The sequence below is a fragment of the Petromyzon marinus genome, chromosome 10, assembly GCF_048934315.1.
Source record: "Petromyzon marinus isolate PM22_M1 ecotype Great Lakes invasive population chromosome 10, UKy_Petmar_22M1.pri1.0, whole genome shotgun sequence".
Classification (NCBI taxonomy): domain Eukaryota; kingdom Metazoa; phylum Chordata; class Hyperoartia; order Petromyzontiformes; family Petromyzontidae; genus Petromyzon; species Petromyzon marinus.
Window position 1 is genome coordinate 7280619 of NC_133676.1, and position 24779 is coordinate 7305397.

Sequence of the window (24779 nt, forward strand, 5' to 3'; positions counted from 1 at the left end):
TTATACATTCACATGAACAGTATATGAACTCAACAAGAGTTTGAACAAAATAAAAACAACGAAAATCCAGCATTGACCTCATTTTCAGTTCTAAGCGAAGAATAAAACAAGGTTGCTTTTAGTTTCCCAAAGAATTTTCATCACTCGTTGTATCCGCAATGGCAGGATATATAGTTTTATATTTCTTTCCAATGGCCCCCGATCAAAATTGTATTAGAGTTTGTGGTTTGGCTCCCCCTGCTGCGTTGTATAGTTAGGTCGAGCCGCAAGACCCAGAAACGTGGCCACTCTTCAGAACACTTGACCATACAAGGTGAAGAAGGGGGGTGACAAAGGGCGTCCGGGTGTTGAAGTCAGGGATATTGCGAGGTGGTGGAATTACGACTCGCGTACATGCATGGCTCTATTGACAATCCAATAGTGAACGGGGGGAGCCTTCCCAACACCTGAGGAGCCAAGTCGCATCTGAAAAATTAGCTCCGTGGGCTTTACCTGGCAAAATTAAAAATAGTTTCGAGTTCATGATGCACCTGATCGCATCATAACTTGAAGCTAAGCAGGTGTGATCCTGGATAGTGCTTGGATAGGTGAGCACTCTGCACAAACAAGGGGTCATAAGGCTTTCGGGCCTACACGGGGGCAATTGAGGGCAGTGCAGGAATGTCCATTTTTCGTACTGTACTTCAATGTTTTCCAGGTATTAAGCTCCCTGTCTTCATCAATCCGCATTGACCAACGTGAAGTACCGTAGTCAAATAACCCTCACGATCCACTCAAATGATAGCTCAACGAAGTGGCTCATCATGTGGAAATGTACAGCAGCCAAAGACTCTAAACGCACGTTGATTTTTAATGTGGAGCAAAAAACCGGAGGACCTGGAGAAAAATCCACCCGACCACGGGGAGAACATGCAAACTCCAAATATATAGGCATCAGGGTCAGGATTGAACCGGAGAAAAATCCACCCGACCACGGGGAGAACATGCAAACTCCAAATATATAGGCATCAGGGTCAGGATTGAACCCACGACGTCGTGCATACCAGGTGAGGGAGTTAATATCTCGCCACCGTGGCAGGTGATGAAAACAATTAAATATTAAATAAACAATTTGCATTATGCCCATATGACCGCTATACCTGCATTGCCTCGAGACATTGCCTCACTTGTGATTATGCTGATACTGACCCAGAAGCCACTGGCTGATTTACAAACTTTAACAAACTGTTAACAGTTTAATTCTTTATTAACACAAAAACACCGCACGTCATTTTTTTTGCCCTCAAGGCTGCATTTACAGAATAGGTGTTTTACGAACCAATGAGGAAAAGTGGGCATCTGTCCACTAACTTACTGCACAACATCGCAGCTTTATGACTGCACGTTGTCTTTACAGCCACGCAAACCTGACTTTACAACTGCACGAGTTGTTCACAAGCACATGTAATAAAATGCCCTGCGCTGCAAGCACAGAGTCAAAAAACTATTTCCACCGGGCTCTTTCACAATGCAGACCCGGATGATATTGATGTATTTGGCCACGGTTGCTGACTTTAGTTTCTGCTACTTAGGTGAATGTTAATTGGAAGTACTTCTTGTTCACAGCGGAGTTGGTTTGAATTGTAAAAGTGTGCTAAATGTGTAACACAGGAGACCCTTGAATATCGCAGGGGTTACGCGCTTGGAGAGTCCCGCGAAAGCCATACCCGCGATGTTCAATACTTCAGCCATACCTAAATAATGGGGTTAGGTGCATGGCACCCTAAAATAGACACATCACAAGTTAAATAAGTACTGCACTGTATGCCAAATAAACTAAAAACATAATATTCGACGTAAACATGTAAAAACCCTATACAAAAAATATTCCTTGACAATAATAGCATAAATACTTAATAAATACTGTAGTTACCGATAATGAACGCACTTGCTCCAGCATAAACAGCTACGAGTGGTGGTAGTGTATTCTGCATTGCATAGAGAACCGTCTCGTGAAAGGTTTAGGTTTTTTGATGGTAGATGACTGAGTGAGACTTGCGAGTTGCCAGGCCACATCCGTACCGGAGGGCCGGATCTCCCAGGCAGGCCAGGCGGTCCCACGGGTCCTGGTGGTGACAATCCGAAGCCACCTCCACCAGGCTCTCCTTTCTCTCCCTTGGGCCCAATGTCACCCTTGGTGCCCTGATGGGATATACGTATTTTTGTGAAATTCATGACCACATTGCAGGATTTATCAGACCAACGGGTACATCAATATAATTTATTGAGAAAATACAAAAAACATTTCTATTAATAAGTGGTTGTATGCTTCTAAATGCATTTGATATTTACTAGTATGATTTAAAATTCAAAAGGATCCATTTGTAATGCTCTCTCTTCAATTCATCACATTCAAATGAGTTGTACAATATTGATTAGCTGTATTTTCAATCTATTATTTTTTTAACTCCACTTCACAATGGTTTGATCAGGAAGGACACAAATATACACAGCCTTACCCTTGAAGCATAATTCCCAAATACATCTACGAAGTTGGAATTCGATGGTGGGCCTGTGAAGAAAAGATTGAGAGATACGTCTATTATTATTATTTTCAAATAAATCATTAACACCATATGAAGAGTAAGTCAATAATGAGCACAATGGCTCGATCGAGATAAAATCAACAAGAATAATATAGCATTTGTATCTGCATGTGAGGGGGGCAATAATCTGGGGACAGCGAGACCATGTCTGATGCATATGCTAAATGGGAATTAGAACATTAACTTTTTAAGCAAATGGAATTTATTTTGCAAACCTGTCAGTTTATTCACACTTGCTTGTGGAGCAATTAAAGATATGAAATTGGTTTGTGTTATTATATGCTGGTCATTTTACATATTTCTTGCATGTAATGAATGAACAGGGCACCATTTGCAAAAGGAAGATGCAAAACAAAAAAATAGGTCTTATGTTGAACATCTTTTGCACTGTACGTAGCCAACCGTGCTAAGACGACAATTATGTTGTGGATACACACACAAACTATCTGTGTGTCCAAGACGAGTTTGAGTTCCATCTTCCTTGAACTGAAATAAATTCCACGTGGCACAAAACTGAGATAGGCTACCGCATAGGTTTCCATGGCTGCAATGTTAAGCACTTAAATTAGTTTTCAAGGTGTACCGCGTGTTGTTCAGCACAATGCAGGTGACTTCTTCAGGAATTTTCAGTTCCTGAAGAAGCTCCCAGCAAGAAGAGGAAGAGGAGGAGTTAGAGGATGTGGATGAGAAATCAGAAGAAACAGATAAGAAAAATAAAAGATCAAAAAGAAAATAAGACTATTTATTTATTTTACCAGTTAAGGTCTACTGAGCTATTTAGCTTTTTTTCAGAAGTGACCTGGCCACAAATGGTAACTCAACAAAGTGGCGTTTCATGTGGAAATTTATAGCAGCCAAATACTCTAGACACGTTGATTATAAATGTGGAGGGAAAAAAACTGGAGGACCAGGAGAAAAATCCACACGACCGCGGGACAAACTACATGCATCAGTCGAGATCGAGATGAACCCACAACCGACCTCCTGTATACCAGATGAGTAGTTAACATCTCGCCACCATAGCACCCTTATTTAGTCAGACAATTGGATATATTGCAGAGCATGACTGATATGCAGAATTACACAAATCAGAGTACTGTAGGTATAGTTAAAAACAACAACAACACTTGATTACCACAATCTCAAACACAGCCAGGCATAAGGAACATTGAGTATCATAGCTTTTTGGAGGACTCACCTGGTGGACCAGGTAAACCAGCTGTTCCCTTCTCTCCCTTGGTCCCTGGGGTTCCTGGCAAACCTGGAAAGCCTCTATCCCCCCTGGGACCTATCACACATATATCATACATAAACAAAGACAAATAACCCCCATGTAGCCTTGACAGACTGTTTGAGCAAGTGCTTTTAGCAAGCAGCACCTATGAAGACCGGCAGGGCACACGAGGGGGTGAGTAGCCAGCACCACGCCCGACCTCCATTGTCTACTCATTGACGATGTTTACACATCGCACTCGGTACTAATTTTAGGCTGAGTCGACCTAAGGGAGGCCCAGAACCGATTCAGATAATCGTCACTGGTGGTGGACGTGAGCAGGATTAAAACTCGGGTTGCCGGGTTCATAGTGGTACATGCATATGAGAGGTGATCGACATCTTTTTGGATGTTAAAACATTTCACTATGTTGGAACTATTTTGAAGTCATCATCTGTATGCAGTGATATATAAAATAGTTTAGTATCTCAGTCTCAATGGTTGCGAAATTACTATGTGTTGTCCTATTGTCTTGTTGTGTCGCTATAAACAAACACATATAAATACTTCTCAAAAATTTTGGCTACCATGTGTGTTTGTGTATAAATGTTTATTAAATACACAGCGTTGCACAACTTATATACAACGGTTTAGTCAGTCTGATTTCAAGAAACATAAAATTAAAACATGTTTATTTTACACAGCTTCATAACAACAAGAAAAAAAACATGTTACCGTGCTGTGGTGGTGATGCAGACAGCCCACGTTCTACCTGTAATGAGAGTCAGCGGAAAGAAATCAACACCGAGACACTGAGCCACATTTCCCAAATCCACGCTCATCGGCCATCTAATTTTGCTACTTTGATGCCTGTTTTATGGTATCACAATGACATCTTAGTGTGCGATTACTTTTCCTTAAAACAGACTTTTCATTAATACCGCTCACTAAAGACGAATGATCTTGTCTCTTGGACGTGACAGCACTTACACAGTGTTTCCTTTCGAAAACGGAAAAGCTTGAGGTTTATAACTCTAGGGTCTTGGCGAGTTGGGGACAGAATCGCATTCAACATCTGTTGCAGACTCACCACGGTGATGCCAGGGGAGCCAGGAGGGCCGGGAGGACCCGGGGGGCCGGCGGGGCCTGGGCCAGACTGAAACATTTGAAAGTTAACAATCGCACGTCACATTTCATTGGCAATCATGGGGAATAAAGACACACGCTTGTGGTGGGCGCATAAGGTCAATAAAATCATAATACAAAAGCGAGCGTGCAGATTAATGCTATAATGCAATGGTATACATATGTGATTGATATTTAATTATATAAAGCAATTCATCTACTATAATTCCTATTGAAACAGTTTGTTGTCAATGTATTCTTACAGTAAAAACTATTTAAATGTTGCCATGTCAGCGATCCAATACAAATAATTCAGGTATTTTTATCATTGGTGTTATTTCTTCTGCTCTGAAGAGGACGAGGATCTTAACTCATTGACCAATTGCCCTCCTTCGGTTTCAACCAAATTACCTCTTCTTTTCAGATGAAGAAAACCGTGTTTTTATTTTTACTTAACATGTATTTTTTTCTCCCAAAAACATAATTGACATGTTTCAAACCCTACTGCACTGCAGAGAATGAATCTCTTGCAGCTGACCCATTAGACTGAGGTCACGGCCAACCTGGGCTAATTCAATTGAGGTCAGAGTGTATTTTTTGAAGAATAAATAAATATTGTTTCGACACAAGACGATGAAACTCACCCCAAACCCAAAGTCTGCTGGTTCACCCTTTTCACCCTTGTAGCCATTCATCCCGGGCCGGCCCTGACATAATCAGACAGTTTTTTGTTAAACATGCACTCCTGTGAATACCAATCTACGTGCAATGAAACCTCTCCTGAATGTATGCTATCCATGTGCACACATTGTCTTGGCAAAAAATCAAACGTCATTTATGAAGTTTATGCACCTTTAAGCAAAACCAAATAGATTGATGGGTGTCTCTGCCTTATTATCAGCTCGATATTTTCCTTATCGATCAGGATTTATTCAGAATAAAAGGTCCATAAGCATTGAATATTGCCTACAGCATAAAGATCATCTTTATATATAGTTCAATGCAGTCCAGAAAATAAACATCGAGGTCACTATCACACCAACCTCACGTCCATTTCCATCAAATTCTTGGGAAGGCAACAGCTAAGACAACATTATTTTAAAGCCCATATATAGTTCACCCTCAAAACAGGTAATCAGTAGCCTTACCGGCCGGCCAGGTAAGCCTATCTCTCCCTTCGTGCCATTGGGGCCAGCAGGACCCTGAAAAATGCGACAACAAAAAGAAAAACTCAGTCATCAAAACTGCGATTCAACATCCCAGACATGATGTGCGTCGGTGCAGTGAGGAGTGATGCAAAGGTCATTTTCCGGATTTACCAGCAAGCCTTCTGGGCCCACAGGGCCAGGGTCACCCTTGGTGGAAACAAAACAAAACAAACAAAAAAGGGAAGAAATTAATATTAAGTGTAAAGCACGATTACGAATCCTTCTTTTGTCAACAATTAATTAATATTAAAATTGAGTACGTGATGACGTATACAATAGAAAATTACGTGACTTGTTTAGCAGTGACCACACTCCATTTAAAAAAATATATATTAACAATGATAATTGTTTTTTTACCATTCTATCTGGCAACAAAACTGACACTTTTTTTACAAGGAGTCATGTTTGCATTGACCACAATACCTGTGGTCGGAATGCAAAAAAAACACCTCTGATAATGTATGCACTGTCCTTGAAATTGATTGGTCCACACCCGAGACAGCTTTTCCTAGAGCCCAGTCTCACATGGTGTTGGACCAGATGACGCCATCTGTGTTTTTGTTTGCATTCCGACCGCAGGTATTGTGGTCAATGCAAACATGACTCCTTGTAAAAAAAGGTGTCAGTTTTGTTTCCAGATAAAAGGGTAAAAAACCAATTATCATATTTTGCTACTGGCAAAGGAGGTTCCAATGGTGTAATATGAACACGTTATGAACTGTCCAAATTGGTTTTATGATACAATATTCCTCTTATGCAGAATGACCACTGCCCCAATGTCACCTAATATAGTTTTGGGCAGTCTTATTGATGAATGCATTGAGGTTTTGTTGTTTGTGCTTTGGCACCACATACCATTGCAGTATCAGAACAAAAACGTGTTTTCAGTCAAAGTAAATCGCAATACGTGCTATTTCAAAAGAACTAAGTTGAATCTTTAAAGTGGAGAACCGCAAGCCGTGTAGTCCAGCACAGATGCACACCTTCTCCCCTCTGTGTCCAGGAAGGCCGGCCATTTCAAGAAGCAGAGACCCATCTGGGCCGATAAAACCACCAGGATCTCCTTTCTCACCCTGAACATTCAGGAAGAAAGAGAAAGATATGAAGCAGAGGTAAATAAAGACGGGAAGAAGAAAAACTGAGGAAACCATTGATATACAAAGCAAACATGAACACCCAAACACATATCGCTCTGATCATTACATTTGGGTATTTACATATTTTAATGGCAGTTTACTTCAAGCTTACATTCATTCACTTCATAAATTCAAATATTTCTAATGTGAACGGATATTGTAAATAATGATTACAAATAATTTAGAAACATTTTCTTGTTGAGACTAATGCAAGTAAGAATATTGATGGTAATACAGTAACGCAATTTAGTCCACCACTGAGTTATCATTATACGTTGCTGAAGCCCTCTCACCTTCATGCCGATGGAACCTGGTGAGCCGTCCATCCCAGACTCTCCCTTGGGTCCCCTAGGGCCCTACAGACAAAACATGCGAGCCACCAAATGATTTACAGTTGTTCAGTGAAAAATACTAAAGCAATCTATGCAATGAAAATGTGTTTATATTATATAAAAATATGCATAACAATAACTTGATCAGAATAACTACGGTCAAGGTCATATTAAAATAATCTCAAACTTGATCAAATTTTGGTCTTTGATCATTAATACTCACAGGAAAGCCAGCTTGTCCAGGCAGGCCCTCTGGTCCCTAAAAATTTAATCGGTGACATTTAATGTGAGTAATCACCAATAAATCTAATGTATCATAACACACGAGCAGACTTTACTCTAACTTCATCAAATACTGAGATATCTTGCACGTTCTACAAAATATCTCATAAACCCAGTTCTACTCAACAAAATGTTTCCACAACCATGAGGCTTGCAATGTGATGATGCGGTTTAATAAAATTATAATTGATTAATTTTAACATCTTTTTGCAGGCTCTGCACAAACACATACGTGCAGGCTGGAAAACTATATATTGTAACGTACCGGCAGGCCTGATGGGCCTCTCAGATTTCCCAGAAGTCCCTCAAAGTCATTCAGCCCCTGCAACGAAATGACACTCACAGCCTCATTCCTTTCACAAAATTTTGGAATCTATAGTCAGCAGGTATTCAACACCGTTCACAAAATAAAGTCTCAGCAGCAGGGAATTCTTAAGGCCCAGGTGCCATGAGGTGCCATGAGGACTGCGTGACCCTGAACGTAGCCCAAATTTAGATAAATGTAACTGTGTTTACATGCCAATTGGGTTTCCAGTTACGTATCTGTTATCCGCAAGGTAAAAAAGCATCAATCAATGATTCCGTTTAAGTTTTGTTGTGGTGAAATAAAGCTACAGTACCTTTAAGACGCGTAAATATTTAATTCTCTACAAAGTTGCGCGGAAGTGGTGGCTGCCTGCACTTAAGCCCTTGCCCTCTGGCAGTTGTCCGTTTCTCCGCAATCTGCTCTCATTTTCCAATACATACATTTAAAAATTGGAGTAATAAAACATCTGCTTTCTTACTGCGGCCAGGCGTCAATGAATTAAAAATAAAAGAACAGAATAAATACAAAAAACTGCTTCTCCACTTTTTCAGTCTGCACACATCTTGGGCACTTTTCTCCAGTTGTACCTCGAGTAGGGCTGGGCCTGGAGGCCCAGGGAGGCCAGGAAGGCCTGGTGGCCCAATGACGCTCTCACCATCACGACCTGTTCCACCCTGGAATGACACGAGGACAAGATGGCACAGCACAGGGAATTTCACCATAGACCGATGGGTGCATAACAACGCATTACTTCATGAAATAAATAAGCTCTTACGCTTGTGATACACGCATGGAGTCTTGGGTGCAAGAACAGATTATTTTTGATTCGTACACATGTTGCATTTCATTCGTTCACATGACCCTTGCAGCTACTGGAAATGATCAATTACAGCCAGTCACAGTCAGCCTTATTGGTCAATTGTGTTGAACAGAAATGTTACAATTGGTCCTTGCAAGTCATCATCGTTTTCGCCTCTTCCTGTGATACATGGAACTTCCAGAGATGTTTGGTCATTTGATTTCAGGCCGTTCGTGATTTTCCCTCGATGCCTGTTCTTTCCAGATGGCACCAACTCTAGGTGTGATCTAGACAGCCACTCGACATATGATCTAAGGCCTCTAGATACCCACTTCATGTACATTCTACACAGCCGGTCACAATTTATATGGTGCATGTGGCCAAACCACATCAACCTGTGCATCCTTATTTCCGTGACACAGAGTTGGCCAGTTCTACAACGCACCGCAATACCCAATGAAAACCTCAAATCATGACAAATTGTTAAATGACAAGGGTGTGAATCAATGTAGGCCTAATAGCTGACACTCCCAAGCAAGCAGTTAACATCCACCTTATTGAAAATCCGCACCAAGCACATTTACAATTAAGGCCAGTATATGCCATGCCAACCTGGGTAGCATAAACAGCCACGTCATTCTACTGCTTAGGTTGTGACGTATATCTCTCTTGATGTATTTTTGGGTGGCACCGTGGTGTTGCTCAATAAAATGCCTGACATTTTGCTCCGCTTGCTGGGAGCTTCTTGAGTAACTGCACTGAGAAACTCACCTTCTCCCACGATCAATCAACAGACATCTTCCTTATTAATCCAGGCAGAGAACGAGCTTCCCAATTCAAACAGCGCACGGTACCACCCGAAAACACATCAGAGAACTGGTCATGTGTCACTGTGGGTGCAGTTGTTGCAGTGCAGGTTCGCCGTGAGAGCAAAGATGCTGAGTGCAGTCGCCCTCATTCTTGTAACCCGCTTAAGCCCCGTGCTGCTGTATCAGCACTTATTTCTCGAGAAATTAAAGCATAACTCCTAGCGCAAATCGAATCACTACCATTACATGCTCATGGTGAATTTCCCTTTGCCATTTTGCTCGTGTGTTTTCATTATGTTGAGTGGTACACCACAACAAGGATATTTTAGAAATGTCAGAATTAGTGATAGTGATAATCCATTGTGTGGCTTCTTTGTTACCTGTTCCCCTTTGTTGCCCTTTTCACCTATAGGGCCCTGCAAAAAAAAATACACGTAATTAAATTCAGCAACGTGTACATTTCACATTGCTGGTATTGAGTGTTGTTGTTGTTGTTTTATTCCTGCTCGAGCGATGTAAAGAGTACAATGCGGCTTCTGCTAGATGTCTCTCACCCTTACCTGGGGACCAGGTAGCCCAGGGTTGCCTTCCTCTCCAGCAGGCCCTATTGGTCCCGCCAACCCCGGGACTCCCTGTTGGAAAATGGTCTTAAATGCTCGTACGTATTCACACACATGGACAGCGCCATTGGGGGAGGGGGGGGGGGGAATATTGTCCCCGAACTTAACAAACAGAGGGTGTAGGGGAGGGGGCAAACAATAAACTCTCCATAGAAGCCAATCTTTTTTTATTTTAATCGTAAAAAGTATGATTATTAACACGCATGTTTTACTCTAAAAAATGCAATAGCATGCGTTAAAAAGTATAAAATTGTGTCACTGCAGTGGAGAAACGCTGTAGCAGATGGCTACAACTGAATCTTAGGCAGGGACTTTAACCCCTGTTGTTCAAATGTTAAACTAGGCTTCCTTCTGTCCTATCCCCTGGGCTATAGCGTCTTCACGCAGAAGATAAATATTTATTCCAACTTAAAATCTGTAGCGTCACATCATCCCCCAGACTCTGGTCCCACCGCCCAGAAATATCCATCAGAGTAATTTAATAATTATGACAACTTCTATAGTGCGGTAACATTGAAGCCGTTACAAGGGCCCAACAACTTGTAAAACAGTGATGCTGCTCACGTTCAGCTGTATATCTAAACCATTTCCTCATCCCTAGGAGTCTGCGAGTTCAATAGCATGCCCGAGCGAGATATCTGTGCAAACTGCCTCGATGAAAATTACATTAATTATTGAACTAAGAAGGAAACTCCTTTCTGGAAATAATACTGGTGATTAAGATTGTAAAACGCCACAAAAAGACACCTATGGCGAAGCATCAAGTCTGCATTAACCACACATAGTGGTACAGGTGGCGAAAAAATATCCCGTGTAAGTTGTATATATGTGATAGCATCAGGGTTATGGGTTGCTCCCATGCTGCGCTTTGAATGTTTACCCATGGTACTCACTCGAGGGCCTTGGTCCCCTTTTTCTCCCTTTTCACCCTGACAGGCAGACGGCACATTCATGCGTAAAATGTGGCAGGACGTGATGAAGCATTACTCGCACTGAGTAGATCGCAGGGCAAATGGTGTTTTTAAATGTTCCCAAATGTTTCATGTTTGATTTTAAAAAGTGGGTTTTCATGCAGATACTAAATAAGTTCATTGTAGAGTCATAAATCAAATTATAAGCAGCAGTGGCATGGTGCATGAAACATCAAGAGGTACAGTTTTCGGAGCCACACAAATGTCATTTGACAGACTTACTCTGAGGCCTGGAAGTCCTGATGGTCCCACTGGACCAGGTAGCCCTGGTTCTCCCTGTGAAAAAAAGTTAGTGATGGTACTAAATTAGCTGAGCAATATTTAGAAGTGCATTGATAACAATAAACACAAATGGACAACAGAATGCCAATTCCAGAGACGATGGAATGGTTCAGGTGTAATGTTTTTTTCAGCCTCAATGTTTGACTCATGTATAAAGATCTGTGATGAGCCTCTTCATAAAGTGAGGTTGACAGAAAGTCATTGAGTAAACCATCACCGAAACTCGGCTTATAAATGTCATAAGTAAAGATCAACATTCCATTACGTCAAGTGAAGGTCAGCAAATTTGGCTGTCTATTCATTCCTAACTCCTTGTATGCCACCGCACTCCCATGCCATGTTCCTGACACCACGGGGAAGTGACTTGGTCTGGTCATCAAACCTGGTAAGCCGCGGCTGCCTGGGGAACCAACCGAGCTGCGCGGAGTCACTTTCCCAAGGGGCATGCAGGTTTTACCCGGACCGCCCTTGGATGCAGTCGGGAACATCGTGGCGTCAAAGTGGAAATGGCACGAGGAGTTAAATGGCGTCCCTTGCATAGTTCAAAATAAGATTACGTATAAATATTTTTTTGACAAAAATTATCTGGACATTTATATTTAAATGAATATAGAAAACCGTCTTTTTTTTAGGATTAGTATTACATATCACACGCTGGTGATACATTTTGAAAATGTTATTTATTTTCATTTAAAATCGCTGCCTTCTGGCCATTGAGAGAAGAGAGGTGGTTGGAGGAATGAAGTGGGAATGTTCGAGCCCATGGAGTGTTTTAGGAGGTCCACTAAAACATTGGAATGGCTCAGCACATCTCAGGTCTGCTTTACAATGGCTATGATAACGCAACACTCGTCCGTAGATCAATGCTGAGAGTGTCTCTTCCTGGGCCAGACGGAGTGCCTAAAATTAAATCACTCTGATTGAAAGGCAAAGTTTTGATGAGCTAAAGCAAGAAAAGTTTGCTTCTGTCCAAGAGTGCAGTGAAGTGCACTGGAGTGATGCTACCACATCGATTAACCAGTAGGCACTTACATTTTATAACAATAACCACATTTTATCAAACAATAACCATTGCCACTTGCTTTTTTCTAAGTGCAACCTCATAATTTAAAAGCATCTTTTGTTTCTGAGCTACGTCCCGTTATTTAAGACAGAATGCTGCTGCTACTAAACTTCTCATCTGCACCTATAAAGAGGGGACCGCATCACCGCAATACTTCCAATTTGTCCAATGACTCCCAATCCAATCATGGAGCAATTTCAAGATTGTGCTCACATCTTTAAAATCCTCTTTGGGACTCGTACCTACCTTTCTCCTCTCATCTCACTCTCTTCCTATCCACAGGCTCTCTGCTTCAGCAAACCATGCTTTTTGTCAAAGTGCCCTGTCAACTTTCACCCAGTAGGAAGACGATCATTACTCCTGTGCTGCCCCCATCGTCTGCAATGCCCTCCCCCAGTCCGTGCTGTTGACTCCCTGCCAGTGTTCAAGTCCAGACCAAAGAACTCCCTTTGTTCCTGTGCCTGTAAACAAACTGCTATAAATTAAATATCTCCCCTATTTTTGTGCATCGTCTGGAGATGCGGTTGTACTAAGACCCTATATATCCCCATGTACTGTATAATTAGTGATATTATTTTTGTTTCCATGCAGGTGGACATGACTCTTTATTTCTGTCAGGATATTGGGCTGAACTTGTGGTACAGTAATGGTGATGCCTATGCCAGGAGTTATCGTGCGACCATGGGTGTGGCACTCACAGCAGCCCCTGCACGGGATTTGGATCCAACGCCAGAGCCTTCCTCCTCCTAGGAACCACACAAATACGACGCATTAGGCAAGCAAAATCATTTACTGTGAAGACAAAATACGTGGGCTTGGGTAGGTCATGTTGCTAGAGGGGATTGTGTGGCCAGTTGTGGAAAATAACAACGGGGTGGGCAGCCAACATGGGGGAACGTTCGCCACGAAGATGGAGTGATGAAATTAACTTGTTTTCCAGGTGCTAGGTGAATCGTTACATCGCAGGAGCATGAGTGATGGTGACGGATTTGGGAGGCCTTCATCCTGCTGTGGAGTTATTCTGGCTGATGTTGATGAAATGCATTCTGATGTGAATAACGTAATGGGCCAACGGAAGTACATTTTTAAACAATTACTTAATTTCTGCAATATAAATTTAAAACTACAGTAAAACCTTGGATTGTGAGCATAAATCGTTCCGGAAACGTGTTTGTAATCCAAAGCACTCGTATATCAAAGCACTCATATACCAGTTGTGATCACGTGACGCTCGGCAGACAAAGCATATACGTACTACTCGTATTGCAAAAGCCTCGCTCGTTTATCAAATTAATATTTTTTTCAAATTTTTGCTCGTCTTGCAAAACACTCGCAGACCAAGTTACTCGCAATCCAAGGTTTTACTGTATTTAAGTACACAGGGACATTATTTATTCTAAATTTATTCCATAGTATGACAAGACAAAAGACAATTCAGAGATATTTATTAACAAAAATACGTATATTAAGGAACTCTTTCAAATGTTCAAAATTTGCATTGTCAGCTAATTCTGTGTGAATTGTTTTACTACAAACTGACTTTCTAATCTTTTAATGCATCTGCTCCGTGTGTTTCTTAAACGGAAGGTACATACAGAGCAAAGACCTTACACACACTCCTAAACTCACCTCAAATAAGCTCACTCTGGTAAGTGCGGGAGGCCCTGGTGGACCCGGAGGTCCAATTGGGCCAGGCAACCCCAGTGGACCAGGGGCCCCCTGAGGGCCCATCAACCCTGGAGATCCAGCATCACCCTGCACAAGAGAGGGAAAATACACGAGATTACAGTGATGGCAAGTGGTGGTAACACAGACTATGTCATACAAAATTAAGCCTTTTAAAAACAATGTTTTAGTCATTATTTATATTGTAATTGTGCTATCCGTGCCTTGCCACAATAAAATTGATTTACACTTGGAGCACTGCAGCTTACCATCCATCACCCAGAGATCAACCCTGGAAGATGATGTCACAGAGCTACTTCTGAAGTTACTTAAGAGCCTCTATCCAAACTAGGGGCACACATTTAAATGCACAATATCTATTTAGTTTTTGTTACATGCCCACCAAAAATATTTGGAATAGCTAAAGCTGGAATGTAATCGAATAAAGTGAAAAAATAAAATGTATTTTATGGATTTCATTCAGTCAGTGACCAGGCTGAGGTCATAAACTTACTACGTCTGCTACAATTAAAATCCAGGTTCTCAGGAGTGCCAGTTTAGTGCTGCCGTCTAGGTCACCCGGATACCTCTCGAATGCATTTCATGTGAACACGGTGCTTGTAGATGTTTACAATTGTTTTATTAAAGATGTTGCTTTGCTTTCATTTTAACTCTTGTCTACATAGTTTAATTACACATATAGCCTAATTGAGTTCCAATTAGGCCCTGCATTTGGATGTCTGGGTAATATACTTAATGAGTGTTTTGCATTTTGGAGGAAACTATAGTATTCAAAGAAAAGCCAAATAGATGGGGGTGGGGGGGGGGAACACATTGGTCCGCAGAGATGGGTTCATAAACCCACGAGCTGGACTGCCATATTTTCATATTTTGGCCACCTTGTGGACCAGAAGGCTAACACATTTACGTGATCCATCAACCCTTCCCTCCAAAGTGCTGGATTACGAACATGTGCTAACAAGCTCAGATATAATCAACGTTAGTGTATGGTAAATATTTATTTTGAGTATATCCACCATACAGCTAACTGTAGGCAACATGGCCGTTCTTATAATAAGAATCATGTGCCCAACAATTTTAGCCCTTTATATACTCCACATGCTTCACAAAAATAAGCAATAAAAGATTCAACATTGAAAAACATCAATAACTTTATTGTAGTCTATCCCAAGTGTGCTTTTGGCATCATGTCATGAACTATAGATTCCATTCGGATCTCTGGCAGAACAATGCAACCACTTGTGCTCGAGAACAGCCCAAGTGAATATCACAGAGCTACATCTGAGACCGCTTCAAGGTGATCTCTGATCCACACAATAGGAGGCAGCACTTTCCCCTTGGCTCTGCTAATGACGGTAATTCTTGGTGTATCACCAATATAAAAATATAGAACGTTCTCAAAACTATTATTTAGGCAACTCGAGTACAGAATCAAATTTAAAGTGATAGATTTTGTGCAGTAATTGGTGACTGGGCAGAGATCATCAACTCACTACACTTGAGAACTCAATTTAAGTGGCTGCCTCGATTTGAACCCAAGGAGATCATTAACATGTTAATTTTGAAATTAGTCATGATGTATGAATTTCATACCTTTGGCCCAACTGGCCCAGCCTTTCCTGCCTCTCCGCTATTTCCCTGTTATAAGGGGGGAAATACAAAAGCAAAAATATCTCAACATCATCAATTTAACATCATCACTGTCATGGGTATTATTAACTGTTCACACTGCGGTAAACACACAAAGATGAAAACTTGCCTTGTCTCCTTTGACCCCTTGTTGACCCGGAAGTCCATTCTTCCCAGCAGGGCCCACAGGTCCCTGAGAAGGATCCAATACAGAACATGAATGTGCACCCAGTCTCTGGAGTTGCCACCTCTGAGGCTCAAAAATATCTCACAGTATGGTAAGAGGGAATAACTGCAAATAACTGCATCATCTTGAATGGCGTGTTATTGCAAAAATGAAACAAAACAATTGTATAGGAATAGGTTTTACCCTTTTAACTGGCACAAAAACTGACACCTTTATTCAAGGCATCATGTTTGCAGTTAAAAGGGTAAAACCTATTCCTATATTCCTATTCCTATATCTTGTTACTGGCAAAGGAAGTCTCATAATGTAAAAAACAATTGTACTTTTAATGTCCTGGAAAGATGTACAAATTTCCCAAGATAGCTATCTAAAAAAGAGAATGTTCTAGGAAAGACAGGAAAAATGGCAACCCTCGGAGCCCTACATCAATTCCAGTAAAACTCTGAAGTGTATATGAATATAGCAATTGCTGAATTAAAAGCATTGCCTCACAAAGCTGAGAAGAAAACTGCAATAATCACTGAGACATTAATTCACTAAAAGACTTATAAAATTTTCTTTCAGAAAATGTAATATTAGTCTACATAAACACCATTTGATTTTTTAAAGACATAATCTATCATCTTGCAGCAAAGAATGAGAAATACTTTTTTTGATTCATTAACACAAATACATTGATAATAAACATGGAGTTATTGTTTTGGTTAAAAAAAAACAACACATGCAGATTGGACAGGATGGAAGTTCTCAGCTTAAAGATGCAGAGGTGGAAAGAGATGGAAATACCATTGTAAGGAAATATGGTTTGAAGAACATGGTCATACACCAATGGCCCAAAGGGGCCAGCAGACGAAAACAAGACTATTATTATATTGCAAAAACACTCTGCTCAATGAAATGCAAAGCTTAAGAGACAACAGACCGGCGCCCCCTTGGATCCTGGTACGCCGGCCAATGCAGTGAGGGAACTCAGATTGCCCGGCTGTCCAGGGGGCCCAGGAACACCAGGAGAGCCCGGAGGCCCGGGAACGCCGGGAGGACCCCGGGGACCCTGCCACAAGGGGTCACATCATGACATATGGCATCAAGTGTTACTTCCTGGTGATTCACAGGACTATAATATTACATTGGGAACTATAGTAACGATAATCTATTTTCCCAAGGATGTCTGCCACGGAGATGGAACAATGAGAACAGCTTGTGAGTAGGTGCTGGGTGGGTTGTTGTATTACAGAACGGCGAAGGATAATGATGACATGGGGAGGCCTTCATCCAGCAGTATATTGATTATTTCTGATTATAAATTATGCCCCAGGAAACCCTGTAAAAGTAGAACGTGGGTCAACGTTGGGCCAATGGTTCCAACCACATCCCAACGTTGGCCCAAGGTTGCATGTCACTGGAAAGTCTCACAGACTCTTTTCTCACTGGGCTATTTTTAAAAGCAAGGTTCTACACCGAGACGTTTGGCTAATTCCATTAAGGAGTATTTAACATTTGTGGGAGGACTCCACAATGCCTGGAGAAAACCGATACATACAAGGGGTAATATTTTTAGCTTTGTGGTTCTGTATAATTGATTAATCCAATACTTTTCGATTTAAAGCTTTCGTGACTGCAGGAATTCATATTCTTGGTTCTTTCGGTAAAGTCACGTAGAAGGGAAATAAAATAATACAAATAAAACAATCATTTTTTATTGTTTTATTTTTACCGAAAGAACCAAGAATATGAATCCAATACTATACAGGCATATCCTTGGCAACTTCATAGCAACACCTGATATTGTTAGCAGACCCCACAAGGTATATTCAACATTTGCTACAAACAATTTTGCAAGAATTGAAAGTGTAGCGGTAAAGCCTCACTCGGATTGTGTCTGTGTCATCGTCATCGGAGTCACCTGACCCGTCGGCATCACCAAGGTTCTGAGGAAAATTTAAAGAGTGATTAGCACAAATTAACTTGGGCAGCTTCAGAGGTCAAATCAATTTCCAGGTTCACCTCCTCCAACCACATTTTGCACACCGCGTGCACTCCAGCCACGACCAATTTGATTCCACAAATGCCTCAATTATGTAGCTGCGCTTGGCACAGCCACGTTTCAAAGCTGCCCGAGTCGTTTCAAGGCCCCGGTTACGGTTATTCAGTTGAGAAAATTGTTTCCATTAAAAATCAAGTCACTTGAGGTAATCAATCCCAGATTTGAAGCTTTCGTGACTGCAAGGATTCACACTCTTTGTTTTTTTTCGGTAAAGTCACGTAGGTAAAAAATAAAATTTAAAATAAAAGAAAACAACTAAATTAAATCACGACGTTTCGGAGGCAGCGATCTTGCTGTGACTATTCCACCTGAAGACGGAAGCTTGTGTTGCCTCCGAAACGTCGTGATTGAACTTAGTTGTTTTCTTTTATTTTAAATTTTATTTTACCTACGTGACTTTACCGAAAAAAACCCAAGAGTAGTAATCAATCCCATTCATTAAAACAGCTAATTCATTCATTTGAGCCTATGCAGCCTCGTTACATATAATAACACGTTGTTTTTGTATGCTGCAATGGGAGATCAAGTGGCGCGGTGGAGCAGTGGTTAGCGCGCTGTAATATGAACCCAGCGACCTGAGTTCGATTCCCAGGCAAGGCTCGCATCAGTGGTGATTTATACCAGAATCAATGCTGCCCAACCAACTCCGCCAACCCGCAATGACCACTATGGTAAAGTGTGATCAAACAATCCCCTTGACCAACATGGCATGGGGGCGGGCTTTAGGCCAGCGGTGGATTAACATGGGCTGCAAATGGGCTGCAAGTTATTATGTACTCAGAGGTCAAGCGAAAGCCATTGTGGCAGGACAGGGTGATATTACCAGTCTGCTGCGTCGTCCTGTGGGGCCAGGTGGCCCAGGAGGGCCAGGTGGCCCAGGGAGGCCTGCTTTTCCAACTCCAGTTTCACCCTGTGATGACGACACGAGTTGCACATCATACATTTTTTTTCATCCCTTTAACGCAAGCACACTTTGGGAAAATAAAAAAGAGAGAGACTCAAACGGAATTTGCATCGATTTTGTTAACACACAGACTCACTTTTTCTCCTTTAAGACCAGGATCTCCTGCAATTCCTGGAAAGCCAGGGGGACCCTTCTCTCCCTGCACAAGAATATAAAAAATACAACACACACGTAACAGTGACAGGTGTCTATAACAAGCAGACGTCATGGTGCTTTCTGTTCATACGTGTATTTCTGTGCAATATTTATTATTGTGTTATTTATTTACTCTTGCGTATGCTATTCTTTGCGAAAGAAAAAGAAAAGATTTCCTGGAGGAACATGAATGAATAACAACACAGCAAATGTATACTTGTATTATTCAGGGTGGATCACGATCAACATCATGAAATAAAGAAGAGTGGAAAACTGAACTTGACAATGAAAAGCAAAAAACCAAGGTACCTAAAGAAGAAATGTTAAATCATGTATATTACTCACTGTAACTTATGCACCAGAAACACATGGATCAGGGATTGAATCCAAATATGAGACATCACATTTGTCTGTTAAACAAAGTTAGTGGACTTGGGAAGGACACATTGGTTGAAGGGATGATGGTTAAGGCAGGTAATGGAATAGCAGCCAGAAGAGCAATCATGGCCAAGTGAAAGACCACCGCAGAGGGATGAGAGATGGAAACAACTTGGAGAAGCTTTCATTAAGCAGTAGAAAGATCATGGATGATGATGATAATGATGTGCGCTATATAACTTACAGGAAGACCATCTTCTCCTGGGTCACCCTGGCAAATGAACACAATACAAATATAATTAATGCTCACTTCTCAAAGGGTAATCAGACCTCTATGACACTAATTATAGATCAGAGCAAAATAAGATGTTTTCCAAAATTGGATTGTAGAAACATCAGGCATAAGTATGAATGACACATATATTAACAATCTCTAATTTGCTAACAAAATCATTACAATGGCCAATACAGATCTCACAACAAAATAAATAAAAAATCGTTGTTTTGATCTTTGGAAATTTAAATCGATTAACTTTCAAGCAAAAAAATTACAACAGAGGATGATGGAGAGTCGTGTAAAACGAGAAACGAGGACTGTGACGAGGACATGGACAGGGAGTGTGCAATGGTCACGTACGGGTTCGCCAGCATCCCCAGTTGGGCCAGCTGGGCCAGGAGGGCCCGGGGGCCCAGCGAGGCCCTCCACCAGCTGGGCAACTGAGCCGTCCCCTCGCGGCACCACTGACGTCACGGGACCTGGGAGGCCAGGCTGACCTATGGGGCCCTGGGGTCCAACGTCACCCTTGCCCCCCTTTGGCCCAGGATAGCCAAAGCCCGCTCCACCCTGAAAATGTTAAAGGAAAAAATTGGACCGAGCGCAGGAAATTAGGCCAATATGACGAATGACAAAGAATAGAGCATTAAGTTGAGCTGTAACAGTCCCTGCAGGGTGGGCCGGTAGGACAAGTCTCTGCGCTGTCTATTGCTGATTTTACACCCAACAGCACGACATTTCACTTCGTTAAAGTATTGAAAGGGGACGGACGGACGGACACATTAATCTATTGCAGGCTGGTACACTCAGTTTACAACTTCGTTCCTACCAGTAAAAATACACACATCTATAACCAAATTACCCAGAATGTGCCCAATCTCAGCTAAGCAGGCTTTATCGTCTGCATAGTGCTTGGATGAACGACCACAATGCGTAGGCTGCTACGATACGCAGAAGCCGTGACACCTGCGTGTGGGCAGCGGTAGGCAATGCAGAACATTTTATTTTTGACTGTACTTTGCTCTCAGCCTTCACCAACCCACACACTGACCAGCATTGTGAAGTATGGTCATATAACCCAAACAACCCGCAAATCGTGGGCAGGTCTTCATCCAGCCGTATATTTACAGTATTGACAGTACATGTTAAGTGTACATTGCGTGTCAATGACAGTTAACCAATTGAGCACATTAAACGATTTCTGTATGAGAGTTTTGTATTAAACTGGACACCTATTAAACATGCACTATAAACAATGGAAACATAATTGTCTTTATATTTGTTTCTATGATTGTCGCAGGGGAACACCTTTACAATGACTTAACACCCTGGAACATGCCGATCAATAACATTACGAAGCTTAAGAAATTACCTTCACGCCAGGATCTCCAATGTCACCCTGCAAATATATATATATAAAATGATTAGTAGTTGAAACAATAACGAATAAATAAATATATGAATTTGAATGCATTCCAGTTTAACACCTCTGTTCAACGATGATATCAGGGCATTATTGGAGGATCCTATTATTGCAAAAAATACTCCTGATATCTGCGTAGCAATCTTCAGATAACTGTGAGCAGGATGAGTTTATCGCCACTTATACAGTCACTTTTCTTGACTAAGAAAACGAATGGCTGTGCTGCAATTGGTACTTCTTGGGTACCACTTCCAATGAGTCTCTACCTGCATGTAAGTGCAGATCATGGGATAAATTTGGCACCATTTCAAGGATACTCTTCTAATCCTTAAATAAGTGCCCGGTCATAGGAAGACTCGATGCATGTGGACGAAAGGAAGAGTCGATAACAGAAGCATGGCATGAGACGAATTTCACCGTAATATTCGTGGGGGGGTGGGGGGGGGGGTACCTTTTCTCCCTTGATTCCAGGAATGACGTCACCCGTCATGATGCCGGTGTCTCCTTTGGGCCCGGGTGGACCCTGAGTGCCAATCTCGCCCTTCTCTCCCACGTCGCCCTTCAGACCAGTGTCCCCCTGCTCACCCTTGGCACCGCCAGCACCTACGAAGCACACGAGAAAGAGGCCAGTCAGTGTCAGGGTCATCCAGGTCCCACTTGCGGCATATCATCGCAGCTTCTCCCCGCATCGATTTCTCAATTAGTGGGTGCTCCGTTAAAAATAACCAAGCAGGGGAAACAACTTGAATTAAAAACTTTATTTGTACGAGTTTAATTAAAGCATTGTATTTTCCAGAATGGAATATTTATTGACTTACTTATTTCAAGCTACTAATGCTGTTGTGTACTGTGAATTATATGTTGTGTTTATAGTAGTGTCTTGACTGTAACTGCCTGCAATTGCATAGAATCTGTTACATGCAGCAAATGTTTACTATAGAACAAAATAAAAAGGATGTACATATTTATATCCTGTTCATAAGTAGGCTACGTTTATTTTGAAGGAGATATATATTGTTATTAATTCCATAGATCTTTTAAATATATAAATGGCACTTATTTGATAAAAAAAAATAGTGAATTGGAAACCCAATGTTTGTGAAGGCGTAGCTAAGGGTTAATGAATCACCAATACCCACCTGTTGGGCCAAGAGGGCCTCGCAAGCCAGGAGTCCCTCGACCTTCAGAGGCATCCGAACCAGCTTCGCCTACAAAATGGAAGCAGTTCATCGTGTAAACAAGGATTCTTGAGTGATGGACACAAGATGTCTGATGGGCATAATTAAAGCTACCAAATTTACGGGCGGGTCAACCGTGCCACAGGGCAAGCTGACAAGTCTCTCCTTCCACAAGCCTCACCCACCTTGATATCGCCACGTCACTAGCACCGCCAAACAAAAGGGTGTCCACATTGACATTGCCCCCCCCCCACTACTACTCTTTATACCCCCCAACCCCACGAACTTACTAAGGTAGCTCCACCCTTTTTCTCGAGTCTTGAGCCAACCAAAATCCCCATTTTACACAAATTGTCCAGGACACTGTGGCAGCCTTTCTGAAAGTGTAGAGTCCAGGCCAAATCCAGGACAGTTTGCAGCTTCAGCCATCAAATCGATGGCTCGGGCTCCAACGTGCTCACCTTTCTGGCCTTTAAGTCCAGGGCTGCCACTTTCCCCATGCTCCCCCTTTTCCCTCCTCAAAAGCGCCTCTCCAGGTTGGCTTGCCACAATGGCTGCCTCCTCCCGTGCTGGCTGTGTGTCCTCCTTGAGAGGAGGATGGGCCTCCACCTTGGAGCGAGAGTCTGACTCTGGCCGAAGCCGGGCGTCGTGGCCTGGTCTGGGCCTTCTCCTCTCGGGCGCCATGGTGGGGGGAGGTCTTAATGGCTGCTGGTTGGGGTGGCGCGTCACCTGTGCGGTAAATTAATGATAATTATAATATGCGAGGCCATACGTCAGCTAAAATACCTCAAGATAGAATTTACTGCATGGGTATAGTACGGTGTACTTTCATAACGTTAATGCTTTGGTCATGCAATGGTTAGCACATTGGACTTGTAATTCATAGGTCAATGGTTCGACTTATTGGCATGGCAATTGAAAGAATGGGCACGTTTATTAATTTCCCCACGTCTGTCAACCCAGCAGCATGGATGCGATTAGCACAAGCTTCAGGTAAACTTCAATTGAAGTAAAAAAAAATCGTACGTTACAAGCACAACACATCACTTGTAATGCTTGGGAACCACTCTAAAGTATTTTAAGACTTTCACACTGGGAAGTCTTTGACCGATGACTGTGTGGTACTGTAATAATACAATGATCCTCAAGGGGGCAGAATAACCACTGCCCTTGAAACGGTCTCCACAGAAAACCCATAACCAATTGCCATCTGGAAATAGCATTTCACAAAGGAGCAAATGGAAAATAGCCACTTTATAACAGACTACACTAAATTCTCAGATATTGAGTTCTCTTCCTTACTGCACAAGCCATTTCATACAGTCAATGAGGGCAAATAGGCTGTGTGCTATTTGTGTTAAATTCCTGTGGTGCTCCCACACAGGAAGACTTTATTGTGAATGTCTTGCAAGAGTGTGGCTGGGGAGATTTTATACGGTAAGATTGGTGGTTTGCCTCCTCTGGGGTACAAAAAACCAGGAGATATCATGGGAAGAATATATCACAATACCAGAAGAGGAGGGGAGAACCAACAATCAGGACATTAAATGTGCCAGGACGTGAGGATGTCCTGGGAAACCAAGGACAGGTGGCAATCCTAAATATTGGGTGCAGAAGCAGCTCACCGTCTCCACGTTCCCCGATCCTCCGGTCTCGCTATGATCGTGCTCACTCTCTACGTCTTCCTCGCTCTCTTCCTCGCTCTCTCCATCCCCGTCGTCGTATCCACTGCCCTCCTCACCAGATGCCTGCAGCACCAAGCAAGGTAGGGGTTTACGAGCGACACAAAGCACACCGTCGCATTCCGGGGTGTCAGCGCTACGCTGATCAAAATAACTACATTTTGGAGTGTGTTTTCTTGGGACATGCACGACATATTGTGCAAATACACGGTCTACAATAGGTCATGTTTGCATTCCCAGCCAGAGTTTAAGAAAAGTGACCTTAACACCCCAAAAAAAAACACCATAGAGGTAAGTCATTGCATGAAGATTGACTATCAATCTTTATGCAACAGCATGCAATTGTTGTTAATCCACCTCCACGGACCACCCATGTGGTGGACAATTATCAGAGTCCAATAGCAGACCACAGTGCCACCACGCTCTGGAACACACCAGAGGTTATGCCATCGTTTTTTCTCCATCAC

The 24779-nt window shown here is 42.1% G+C and overlaps 1 protein-coding gene across 4 annotated transcripts in view; it reads right to left on the reverse strand.

Annotated features, from left to right (window-relative positions):
• The window catches only part of LOC116941013 (uncharacterized), a 94833-nt gene that overhangs the window by 9920 nt on the left and 60134 nt on the right, over positions 1 to 24779 (reverse strand). For 3 of the 4 annotated variants that reach the window (XM_032951550.2, XM_032951549.2, XM_032951548.2), the window contains 32 exons: positions 24256 to 24378; positions 23092 to 23359; positions 22592 to 22660; positions 21904 to 22055; positions 21402 to 21428; positions 20393 to 20599; positions 20000 to 20026; positions 19319 to 19381; positions 19102 to 19188; positions 18103 to 18162; positions 17157 to 17285; positions 16178 to 16240; positions 16012 to 16056; positions 14362 to 14487; positions 13431 to 13478; positions 11610 to 11663; positions 11310 to 11345; positions 10357 to 10428; positions 10177 to 10212; positions 8776 to 8862; positions 8147 to 8203; positions 7823 to 7858; positions 7561 to 7623; positions 7115 to 7204; positions 6243 to 6278; positions 6072 to 6125; positions 5568 to 5630; positions 4889 to 4954; positions 4534 to 4570; positions 3784 to 3873; positions 2499 to 2551; positions 2062 to 2181 (listed from right to left, as the gene is read on the reverse strand). In XM_032951550.2, the coding sequence (XP_032807441.2) occupies positions 2062 to 2181; positions 2499 to 2551; positions 3784 to 3873; positions 4534 to 4570; positions 4889 to 4954; positions 5568 to 5630; positions 6072 to 6125; positions 6243 to 6278; positions 7115 to 7204; positions 7561 to 7623; positions 7823 to 7858; positions 8147 to 8203; positions 8776 to 8862; positions 10177 to 10212; positions 10357 to 10428; positions 11310 to 11345; positions 11610 to 11663; positions 13431 to 13478; positions 14362 to 14487; positions 16012 to 16056; positions 16178 to 16240; positions 17157 to 17285; positions 18103 to 18162; positions 19102 to 19188; positions 19319 to 19381; positions 20000 to 20026; positions 20393 to 20599; positions 21402 to 21428; positions 21904 to 22055; positions 22592 to 22660; positions 23092 to 23359; positions 24256 to 24378 (2544 nt within the window). The remainder of the gene's footprint in view (positions 1 to 2061; positions 2182 to 2498; positions 2552 to 3783; positions 3874 to 4533; positions 4571 to 4888; positions 4955 to 5567; positions 5631 to 6071; positions 6126 to 6242; positions 6279 to 7114; positions 7205 to 7560; positions 7624 to 7822; positions 7859 to 8146; positions 8204 to 8775; positions 8863 to 10176; positions 10213 to 10356; positions 10429 to 11309; positions 11346 to 11609; positions 11664 to 13430; positions 13479 to 14361; positions 14488 to 16011; positions 16057 to 16177; positions 16241 to 17156; positions 17286 to 18102; positions 18163 to 19101; positions 19189 to 19318; positions 19382 to 19999; positions 20027 to 20392; positions 20600 to 21401; positions 21429 to 21903; positions 22056 to 22591; positions 22661 to 23091; positions 23360 to 24255; positions 24379 to 24779) is intronic. The other variant, XM_076066093.1, reaches the window with a different exon arrangement.